The sequence below is a fragment of the Ammodytes marinus genome (genome assembly GCF_949987685.1).
Source record: "Ammodytes marinus genome assembly, chromosome: 9".
In the NCBI taxonomy this organism is placed as follows: Eukaryota; Metazoa; Chordata; class Actinopteri; order Uranoscopiformes; family Ammodytidae; genus Ammodytes; species Ammodytes marinus.
The window spans coordinates 22,735,647-22,748,016 of record NC_137213.1 but is presented as its reverse complement, the minus strand read 5'-3'; the positions used below and the strand labels follow the sequence as shown (position 1 = coordinate 22,748,016).

Sequence of the window (12,370 nt, the reverse complement as noted above, 5' to 3'; positions counted from 1 at the left end):
AGAATAGAAGAAGATAACAAAAGGAGAGAAAGAGAAACCCCATTAAGTTTTCATTTTCTCGACTCAGTTTCTCATCCTCTCAGTAATCTCGTGGGTGGCCAGATGATCACAATGATTTGCCACCTTCAGTTTGAGACAAGTTGTCACATGCAGGCAGCACCATCTTCCGCCCATCAGATTACCTATGAGGGGTGATGTGCCAGAGTTTAGGGTTTACAAAAAAGTGTTTTCCAGTGATGCATGTCATTAAAGCTGCTGCTGAGTTTTTTTTGCCCAGTTTTGTCCTTTATGTGGGTTCATGGCCAAATATCAGCTTCTATGATTTGTTGCCAGAGACATAGGAATCAGATTTTAGATCAAAATAAATTATTTTGTTCATTATTAAGGATTCCAAGCATCGTCATTATTGAGATAGGCTAATGTCTAATAAAATAAAAGTACTGGTATATTTTCAGGTAAGATTGTGTGTGTGGGGGCGCCTTTAGCTCAGTTGGTAAGGCGTCCCCGGGCCGGGCCCAGCAGCAGACCCGGGTTCCATTCCCACCCGCGGTCGTTCTCTGCATGTCACTCCCCTCTCTGCCCCATTTCACCTCTGTCTCTCTACACTATCAATAAACCAAAAAATATCTTAAAAAAAAAAAAAAAAAAGATTGTGTGTGTGTGTGTGTGTGTGTGTGTGTGTGTGTGTGTGTGTGTGTGTGTGTGTGTGTGTGTGTGTGTGTGTGTGTCTGTTTCTCACTAGAATATGTCATGTTAGCTAACCAGGACTGACAGGCTAGACAGACATGTCAGAAAAAGTTCTGAAAATGCAAGGTAAGGTGCTTGGGGAAAAAGTAACAGAACTGCCACTGGTTTCTGTACTTATAAATACTGAAAATGTTCATAAGTAAGCCATCATTACATTTGAAGGTGATTTCTATCCTTCAACTGAACCTGCAGCCAGCGTGGTAGTTTATAAACGTGCCACGTGTCTATAGAACACACATCATTCAATCATTCAGTGCTAGCCAATACGAAACACTTTTTAAACACTTCTGTTCTCTTGTGTTCCTGTTATGTACATATTATTCAGTTGTGAAGATGAATGTACCAATATCTTTTTTTATTTTTTATTATTAATTCTCTATTTATCTTCTCAATGGATAGCCGTCAGGACAAATTGACTTACATCATCAACTGATTGCAGATTGTGACATTCATATTCATATTTTATAAATATTAATATAAATATAAATAAATGTGTTTTTAATGCAGGCTGTGTTTTTTTTTCTTCATCCTTTCTCCCTTTTCATACATGTCCTTTTGGCCTGTTGCTAGGGAACAAAGTGAAACCTGTCTCCATTCTGGTCTGTTTTTTGGGGTGTGCACGAGGAATATCAGACAGGTTCTAGTGGGGGGAAATCAGGGTCTCCATCTACTGCGACCCGTTCTGCACTGTAGTGATTTTTAATGACGGGTCCTGCATGGGGTTTGGAACATGAGGCTGTTCACAGCTTGAGCCGTTTGTCTATAGGCCTCACCATGCTGCATTACAGTAAAGCTCCAGCCTAGCATATCCTCCCCCTTAGGGTGTTGTATACTGTTGGAGTCAGGGATGAGAACCATGGCAGTTGCCTGATTATCTCACTCATCGGTGCTCAACTTTCTGCCCGAGGACACCGCAGTGCGTTCAGTCAAGGTGTCGGAATAGAGGCATTCAAATCCAAAGCACAACAAAGGAGGTAAAGTAAAGGGTATACTTTGAAATAGCTATAGGGTGAAAGGAGGAGAATGGGTCCAAAGCCAAGTTGTGTGTACATGTTCATATTTCAAAGTGTAAGGAAATTATATAGCAGTGTTTTTATCTGTTCTAAAGTTGGCTAAACTACAAACATTCAGGGCTTACTTGCTGTGGTAGTAAGCTAACCGAGTGTTGTTCCCAAAGGAAAATGCCATGTTATGCTACATCATTTTCTGGGGTGTGTGGGGTAAGTGAAGCATAGTGTTAAAAATCAAAGCATAACTCTATTGCTTGTCCAATTACATTTAGTGGTGCTCATCTAAACCATTGGAGGACTCGATAGAATTACTTTGTTCGACTTTTATTTTGAATATTGTACTTTAATAGGCTACACAGTGTTCAGTTGGAATCGGAAACATTAAAAAAGTCTTAAGCGATTTTAGTACGTTTTTAGCAGTCAAATTAGTTTACGCTAACTAGCTACAGCTTAAGACATCTACTAGCAAGTTCATGGTTGTTTGCTAGAAATGGAGCCTGCTCAAAAGTTTCAAATAGTAAATCTGATATATGTGCAGTGTGAGTAAATAAAGGTTGTGTAACTAAGTGTAAAGTCAAATATAGTGTGATTAAACCTTTATTCCAGCAAGATGTGGAATAAACGTGTCTACACAGCCACTTAACCCAACAGGTCTGTGATTCCAATGCCACCTGTGGCTCCCACTATAACTCACAATGGAAATGTAGCAGACATTTCCACAATACAAACAGACAACATCTTTTGACTGAAAGTCGAGGTCTCACAACCTCACAAGCTCCAGGATGCTAATTCAATAAAACAAAGACATCAGAAAATGTGTGGCTGTCAACTGAATAAAAGAGGCTGCTTTGTAGGGTGTTATTTTCATTAATCCCAAAAGCTTTTAAAATATTCAAAGTTTTGATCTGACAGCTCACTGCAATATGTATTTATTTTTTATATCACAGAGGGATTTATAACCTACTTTTAAAGCCATTGAGCGCCACTCGGCTCGGATGGTAGAATCCTCTTCTGCACTGGCACTTGTACTTGTCCAACACAAATCCATGGCCAACGATGGGAGTGCACTGGAAGAAAATACGGAGAAAGACAAGCTGAGGTTAACAAAAAAATAAAAAGTTGGCTGTTATCAATAATGGTATCACAAGAGGTCGATGCACGGGGGCAAAAGTGAGAAGCTGAAGAGGATATGATCTGAATGTGAAACATCATAATGGAGGGGGTTGATGGACCAAGTTGGTGACTCAGCCAACGCAGCTTTGTTTTGCCTCTTCAGTCCAAAAGTGAGTGGGAGTAAAATGAGAAATTCCTTCTCACATTCCTAGGATTTCAGAATCAGTATAAAATGTACACAAAAAAAATACACTAATTGATTTGCTTTTCTTGTAAGTCATCTGCAATGGGCTTGTTTATTATACTGTATTTGAAGGCATCACCTTTGAGTCTTGGACATTTTTTCAATTTTTTTCAATTATTGTTACATAATAGTAAATAATCTGCAAATGAATTGATAAAAAAAATAATACTGTCAATTGCAGCACAATAGTAATAGGCCTACACTAAGCCAATGACTTAATCCAGAAATTAAAATGAACCAAAATGGGCATCAAGTAAATATGAACAATCAAAGTTATACACAGTGAAAGTATTGATTGTTCTCTGAACACAATCATATTTTTAGAATTTTGGCTTAGCAAAACATTTCATTGTGCCTCTTAAGTAAATATGATCTATCTAGTGTCTATCCAAATTATTACATTTATAGGAAGATATTGTCAAATTCTGATAAATTCATGGTGACTAACAGTTTAATTACTAAACTTTAATCAATAGAGAAGGCTGTTACATTAATAACGCAAAAGACTAAACATATACAGTGTTGTACAGACATTTCATCAATCACTGAAATCAAAGAACTGGAATGTTATCCAGGGTCTTAGAAGTTTAAAACAGAAATCACAAACTAAGCAAAGAACAGTTCCTAGTGTTTTCACTGCCTCCTGATGACTAGGCTCATTTGCAGGGCCCACTGCTGTGTTGGTTAATGAACTTGTTTCAGTTGTGTTATTGAGTCCCCTACATCGTCTCTACATGCTTTCCTGCATGCAACAGCAGACGCCCCAGATATAAACATGCCTGGTGTCAGGGGAAATCACAGGGCTTTGCCAAGTTACAGGGAAACTAATTAATATCTAAATTAAGAATTAAGGGTTGTTTGCAGAATTTAAGCGCGTCTGCATAATTCCAGCTTGCATTGATAACTTTTGGGAGCTACATGGACTTACAGACCATCTGGAGCATAAAAAAACACGATCAGCCACATGCACACATGGGCACCGCACTGCACACTCATGCAAATGCATGTATCCCGGTACAAAAATAAAGCTGCAATAAATTTGACATGAACTTTCATAAATAGTGCATTACATTGCATGCTTGGAGTAAAAACAGTATATCTCTTTGGGACTGCTGTTATGGAGAGAGGCAGGGTTATATTTATACTTCATGAACCAGTGACTGTCAATAAGAGTCTTAAATTTTATGATATTTTGCTTATTTACATTCTTGCTTAGTCAAATGAGAAAATCGATACCATTTTCATGTCTGTGAGCTAAGTTTTAAGAGACACTGTCGGCCTATAGCCAGGCAGCACTTGGCTTACATTAGTGTAGCATACAGACTGTAGGGAAAACAGCTAGCCTAGCTACCTTCAAAGTTCAAAAATAGGCCCATCAGAACCTCTAAAGCTAATAAATAAACATGCTGTACCTCATTTGGATATCACAATCTGTAATTATTACATTTTGTTTGCACACAGATGAAACACAACAAACACATTGTCGCTTTATAGTTGCTGTTTGGTTTATTATGGAACTTAAATGCTAGCTGTTTACCAAAGCTTCCAGTTGTTATGTTATGCTAAGCTAACCTCCTCAAGCTGAATTTATGTTGCATTCACGCAATGTTGGCAGAATGGGAAGAAGAAACAGGAAACCCTCCTATTATCCTGACATGGAACGTTATTAAAACATACAGTAGGCCTAGTTAACACCACTGCTAGCCTTGTAGCCCCAGAAGTTATTTAGCCTAACATTAGCTACATTTGGTTGGTTATGTAGGCTAGCCTTTTTTTATCAGTGCACTATAAGTGAATCCCGAACCTAACAGTTTATTTTAAATTTACTGTATGGATTGTATTAATGTTAATATAGGATTTGATTAAGATGTGACTGCAAGCCATGGTGTCTTTAAAATCTTTTTCAACTGATTTGTTGACACTGCTGTAGTTGTGACATACCATCATTGCCAGCAATTCCTGATATCTGCATTTTTTCCCCACTTGGCTGCTCAAAATGGCATCCGAACGATTTCACTTGAGTGTGACATTCTCATACAGACATGAGAGTGCTATTGATTTTCTCATCTAACTCAGGAGGAAAGCTAGTAGTTCTCATAATGTCAAACACCACCACACCAAGGCCACTGGCTGCAGTTATTCCATCTGATTGATGGGGACCTTTGGGTAATGGCTCTCCCACAGACATGTGCTTCGAACGAGAAGGCTGCATCTTCCATTTAAACTTTCACCGCTTGTTTCAGTAATAGCCTACTTTAAGTGTTGCAACACTTATTAAAGGGATAGTCTTGTAATTCAGCAATGCACACTTATAAAGTTGGGGGACTTGCGACCTACACAGACACAAAAGAAGCCTAGATATACTGACTTTATGCTTCTAGTGGGCTATGCGGTCAGGCTCCAAAAATGCTGGATCCTTCACTTTACCCATAATGCAACAAAAGACGCTTGAGTAAAAAGAAAAATTGTAAACGGCACATATTTGAAAAGAAAAATAAATAAAGTCAAATACATTCTTAAAAAGTGAATGATGATTACATTTTGGGATTTGCAAGCAGCTGCATGGCTTAAGAAGATGCTACAACGCTCCGGTGCACAGAAGAAATGTTACCAAACAGATTTATTTTAATTACTTTTTTTTTTTTTGGGGTATTTCATATACAAAATATCTCCACCAAAGAAAAACTATCTGCAATGAATTCCTGTGCTGTGGTGAAACGTTATTTACACATTTACATGTAAAGGGGACAGCAGTAGTGACCAATCTCAACATAAACCCTTATGTCAAAGATCTTTTAGAGGTTATCCCGACTTGTCATTTTTGTTCCCCATTTAGTTCCTCATTCTAAACTTCTGCACAGATTTTCATAGCTGACAAATAGCCCCTGAAGTTTGCAGGTACCGCTCCGAAATATAAACTGTGTGAGATGGGAATCCTTGAGGCCATTTTCGGGTTCAGCTGTTAAAACATTGAAAAATACAGGCATAATATTTGTACAAAATATCAGAGATCATTTTGTATTTTTCTGTCATTCTGTATGGTATGTAATAAGGAAAAAACAAGGATAATGGCTTTCAAAGGGATAACTGCCATCAGCGGCCTTCATAAGAAAGATCCAGTGTCCCTTATTATGTTTTACATTCAGATACATCCATTGTGAAACTAGTGTTCCGTACACAGCATGTCTATCTCTACGAAATAGATTCTGCACATCATAACGACCACAAAGCTAGAGTAGAAATGTGAAGAAGAACCCAATATAGACCAATTTGGAAAGCAAACCATTTTCACCTTATCTTAGTTTGGTGTATCAACATGCTTCCATTTGTTAACACGAAAGAAACGGTACAGATGCTCACAGTGAGGCTAGAGGAGGAAAGTCATGAGTTCACCAAAGTCAGTACATCCTCTGGGGACCATGAATGTCTGTACAAAATGTAATAGCAAGTCATCCAATAGATGTTGAAATATTGCATGTGTTAACTTCTCTTTCCACAGAAAGTCAGTAAAAAGGTAGTGAGTGCATAGTCCAAAGAACGATTGGTATTTATTATGCTTCTCATAGCCAGGTTGGTAAATGCTTCTGTCCTGTGGGAAGATGAGTCATGTTTCATGTTGTGGGGGTTTCTTAGTTCAAATGTCCGAAACAATTACACCATAGCTGCTGCTACAGAAACCAACATGCAGTTTTAAGCAAGTATTTCTTACAACATCGTTGAGAATGTTCAGGATGTTTCAATCACAATTTGCAAACAAAACCTGAACGTGGCAACACAGCGAGTGTTAATCTGGAGCAAATATGTGTGTGTCTGTTTTCTGTGTGAAGTAACCACAAGGAAATAAAATAATAATGCAAAACACAGGACAGGGACACTGCTTTGAGCTAAAGCCTGATCAGTTTGTATTCCTCCAGACAGGGAATGAGTCTGAGGCTAAATTTACACTACAACGGGATCGATAAGAACTGAAAAGTTTACGTTTTTAAAAACTTCTGCGTTTAGAGAACGGTTTTTAATATGCTCCGCATGCACACAGATCTTCAAAAGGGACCGACATCGCTGTACGCATGCCAGGCCAGTAGTTGGCAGTGAAACTTTGTAGTGGATAGCCCTATACGGTGTAATTTTGCGCACTTAACCAATCTGTCTGCCTATGGTCTCTGACCACAGTGATGGTGCAGCGGACTTTGTTGGAGGAGCGTTAATAAACTTATCAGGGATAACAACACAAACACGGGTCAGTAATCCGCTCCGTTTATGTTGCCTCCCATTTTGCAGATGGCTATTTGTAATGTAGTGCTAATATGCATGTGCGGAGTGGAGCAGTGATGTTATCATTTCCACAGGGAACAGCTTGGCTATTTACGTGGTTACATTGGAGTTTAAGTTTTCAGCCCCCCAACGCGCTGTTGTCGTGTAAATTAAGGTTCCTCAAACGTTGAAATACTTTTGCGTTCAAGTTGTAAACAGCACCTGGGACTTGGCCAGGATGGTTCTACCTCTCTGACTGGAGGAGCAGGTGGCATGTCGAGGACTCAGCCCCCCGGGGGGCCGTGCATGTACTCTGGATGGAGACCACTTTGAAATTTTCAACACTTGTCGAGCCCAAAATATTAAATATGGATGGATGGATGGATGGATGGATGGATGGATGGATGGATGGATGGATGGATGGATGGATGGATGGATGGATGGATGGATGGATGGATGGATGGATGGATGGATGGATGGATGGATGGATGGATGGATGGATGGATGGATGGATGGATGGATGGATGGATGGATGGATGGATGGATGGATGGATGGATGGATGGATGGATGGATGGATGGATGGATGGATGGATGGATGGATGGATGGATGGATGGATGGATGGATGGATGGATGGATGGATAGATAGATAGATAGATAGATAGATAGATAGATAGATAGATAGATAGATAGATAGATAGATAGATAGATAGATAGATAGATAGATAGATAGATAGATAGATAGATAGATAGATAGATAGATAGATAGATAGATAGATAGATAGATAGATAGATAGATAGATAGATAGATAGATAGATAGATAGATAGATAGATAGATAGATAGATAGATAGATAGATTTGTTGCAGATGCAATCATGCAGACAGAATCATTCACTGCCAGCATTTGTTATGAACTTCTTTTCTGCTTACTCCAAAGGATGTGAAGACTCGTTAAGACAAGACATACCCAGGCGGGACACAGAGGTGGGCAAGGATGAAATATTATGCTTATTTTAGACCTTTATTGGGATCTGTGCATCCTGATTGTTGCATTTATTAAACCTGCCTGTGCTACCGCAGCAGAATCTGTTTTGCGGTTCCCGGGTGCATCTTAAAGGCCAGAAAATAGGAGTGTGAATGAAATGAGCTGAGACTGCTTGACTATCCCCACTAATTCAACCTTGTATGAGAAAGATAACATTGCTATTTTGAACCTACCAAGACTCCTTAAGCCCAAACGTCTCTCAGAACAAGTACAGGTCCCATGAGTATAAAACCTAAGCCTGCATGTCTCACTAGAGATTGATAAGGACCATCAAAACTAGATTAACGTCACCCTAAACCCCTGAACAGCCTCCCTTTAGCACACCGCTCCATATGTCGTCTATTGCCAGTGCTGCTTTTTCCAGCAGAATAATACACACTTGTGCAGCAACACACACACACACACACACACACACACACACACACACACACACACACACACACACACACACACAGATCTAAAGGCAGGGAGTTTATATTTGCCAAGGCCAGCCACGTTTTTTTCTCAGCCGCTATGAAAGGGGTATGAAATGGTGGTTTGACGTGTCTCCGTTTGATGGATCACCTTCATCACACCGCAGGCTCGAAGTCTGAAAGTATTTTATAATTGCACTTAACATTGGACGCAGTGGGGGGGCTTTTAATTCAACTTATTTTTATATGTATAACGCTTGACTTACAGGCTTCAAGGTTGAATTGTCAATCACAGAAAGTGCGAAAGACTGTTAGGCCTGATGAAAGGATGTTTTATTATTGAGGCAATATCCTTACATTAAATCTCAGACCTTGTGTAGTTCATCAATGGCATTTGATCATTAAAATGCTAATTTGTAGGGGGAAAAACCCTGGCATGCTTTAATAATGTGGTAATAAATGTAGATGGTTTGTGATGGTTTATGCATTACAGCAGTGCGCTTAGCATATCCACCTAACTCTGAATGTTTAAAAGAAAAAAGAATCATAGGTGTCCTATTCTCAGAAACAATCACCTAAGATTATTTTGATCTGAGTTTCAGAATCATTACATGTCTGATCCCTTTATTGCATTATGGTCTTTCAAAGCTAGTTTCAATTATTTTCTAGGATAAAGTTCTCTTTGTATAATTGAAGAATGTCGATGTAAATTGATGGGTCTGGAAAATAACCATTTGCTATTTGATTCCATGGGACCGACACAATCCTAAATAATACTATGTGTTTCAGTTTTTCTGCATTCTGCAAGTCCTTTGGGGCTGAGAGGGAAATATCTCCATTTCATACAGAAACAAAATACACACTTCAAATTAGACCTGGCCATTTTGAAGACAGGCTAACATAATCATAACATAATAGCCATTAAGAAACCCAGCCAGCACCGGCTAATCTGTCAAACAAGTACAAAACCACACATTTTAGAGTGCCTGCATGACACGCAAAGTGTAAAACACACTTCTCGTGAATACAATTCCTCCACAGACCGACGTAGCCTGAGAACAAAAATAAAGAATTATCTGCAACGTTCACGTGGAAACCCCTCATGTTTGGACTGCAGCTGGCGTTACCTGTTTCAGTTTTCTCACAGTGCTGTTTTGATAAAAAGCTGGGAAAATGAAACCAAGATGGGGAGTTGGTAAGAGAGAAAAAGAGGGAGAGAGAGGGAGAGCACTCTGCGTCCCTTTGAGATCTATAAATACACTGAAAGCATTAAACCCCTAAAAGCATTACAATCAGTGTGTCCCCTGGGAAAGGAATCTGCCTGCTGCTATTTCACATGACTAGCAACAACCACTGAAACTTTGGACGTCTGAGGAGAGGAGTCCTTGGACTTGAGCCCGCCTGGCATTTCACCATCAATGTAAGAGGCGAAAAACTGAGTTAAATAAACTGAGATATATAGGTGGTTATTGATTGGTGGCTTATTGCGGAAACAGTGGTGAGACTTGAGAGAGTAACCAGGAAGGCCAAACCAAGTGGCGCTGTTGGTTTCCACTTCACTAAGCCTGTGGAAACCTGGTCCAATAGTAAACTGGTCTAATAGTCTAATAGTAAGTAAGCTTTTACAAAAAGTTGATTGAAAATAAACGTTAATAAATATTATTATACTCAGTGAATTTTTTTTTTTTTGTAGACCGTTTGACAGGACTGTGTGGATGTGGCCATCAAACGGTTTCCATAGCAATTTCTTTTTTATAGAATATTTGGGCAGAGAACTGCCGTGATATGTTCAAAATACTTATGTGTAATCAGAACCAGAGAATAGCCCGCCTTATCTAAACCAAATTTCTGTAAAGTTTTTAAAACGTGAATGACAATATATTTTATTTGGATTGATAAATATGCCTTACTATTATCAGATGCTTACTATCATGCTACTAACTCCCCAAATGACATAGACAGATTTGGTGGATTTAGGTTTACAGGGGGCTTTAAGGACATTAGCTGAGGGAGCAGGGACGATTGAGAGAGATCCAGGGCTATAATTTAGGGGGACATTTTCAAAAGGTTACGACAGATTGCTTTTGCAGCCTTTGGAAGTGTCGAGTAAAGAGCAAGTCTCGCATGGCATTTTGAGACTTATGAAATGAACCCTCAGCTTCTGCACACACAGACATCTGGGTGGGTGATCCCCAGCTCCCCGCATGGACTCGACTGGGAGGCCTCCCTCGCTCAATTAAGATCCAACTGCTGCCGCCGACTTGACAGGCTCTTTACATTTGGCTGTGGCAGCCGCCGAGCTGCAGGCAACAGATTAGAGAGTGAATGGTGTTTCTCTGTGGAGAATGACGACTGTCCCTCTCTGCTGTCACTCCTTCCTCATGCTCCCTCCTTCCTCAAGCTCTCCTATATGCAGCCTTGTCCTTCCGCTCTCCTTCACTTCACGCTACACTGCGCGCATCATCGGCCTAATTAAAGATCACAGAAGGAAATATATCGGACTTGCCAGAACATTCTGCAGAGAATATGCAACGGGTAACTGTGATGTTGTTGAAAAACTTTTTGTTGAAGAAGAGTTTGAGAAAGAGCAGTCGCAATTGAAGTACTTATTTAGGCTTCAGGCTTTTCAGCAAGGACAGTGGGACACAGAAGGACGTGAAGGCAAGATTGAAAAGAAAAGTTAAGCCTAACTCTGAAACATGTGGACGTCCATTCTAAAAAAACTGTCTATACTTTAAAACAGTAACGTCAAGTCCATCCGCAGGTGTGGTCTCTAATCATGCAGAAAACCAAAGGCGATAGAAAAATGAGTGATGAAATGAAACTCAAAAGCAAGAACATCCGCACAGATTAAGAGGCAGAGGTGACTGTGATAGCCGGGCCTTGTGCTTCCAACGGAGGTAGATGGCATCCCAAACTTTGGGCAAAAAGATAACCTGGAAGATCATTTGATTTAAATTAATTTATTGACGGCTCTTGACCATACTGATCCATGACCATACTGATAGTATCATGGTATGGAGCACAAACAATTCAAATAATAACAAAACAAAACAATGGCGTACGGCATGGACAAAACAAAAACGCAACTTAAACAATGGTAGGACATTTTTTGAGATAGGCACCTGTTTTACCAATATCTTTTGGTCTTTCTGACCTCAAAAGCAAAAACCAATTTAAAGATAAATGGAGAATTAACATAATATTTCGGCAGGTACTTCTTTCTAAAAATACATGACATTTATATTATTACACTCAAAAACACCCTCTCACACAATTGTTAAAGATAGGGAACAATAAAGAGATCTGTTCATTTGTATTTTTTGTTACAATATTTTGTTATATCTAATATATTAGTTTTGTGTAGGGGAGCAAGCATTTCATTGTACAGTGCAACTGCCTGTTTTACTGTACATATAACAACACATTTCTTGAATCTTGAATCTTCTACTTAGACCCTTGCTACCACCCCTTTCAAATGTCCTGCCCCAGCTTGTAACACAGGCTTTCTGTGGCTGCCCATGATTGATACTCATTTTGATGTGTT

At 39.4% G+C, this 12,370-nt stretch overlaps 1 protein-coding gene across 1 annotated transcript in view; it reads right to left on the bottom strand.

Moving 5' to 3' along the window:
- gpr158b (G protein-coupled receptor 158b) overlaps positions 1 to 12,370 on the bottom strand; it is a gene marked incomplete at both ends in the record, with an annotated part of 75,108 nt that overhangs the window by 30,738 nt on the left and 32,000 nt on the right. The window contains one exon of the mRNA XM_080033655.1: positions 2,722 to 2,824. Coding sequence (XP_079889781.1) covers positions 2,722 to 2,824 — 103 coding nt within the window. The remainder of the gene's footprint in view (positions 1 to 2,721; positions 2,825 to 12,370) is intronic.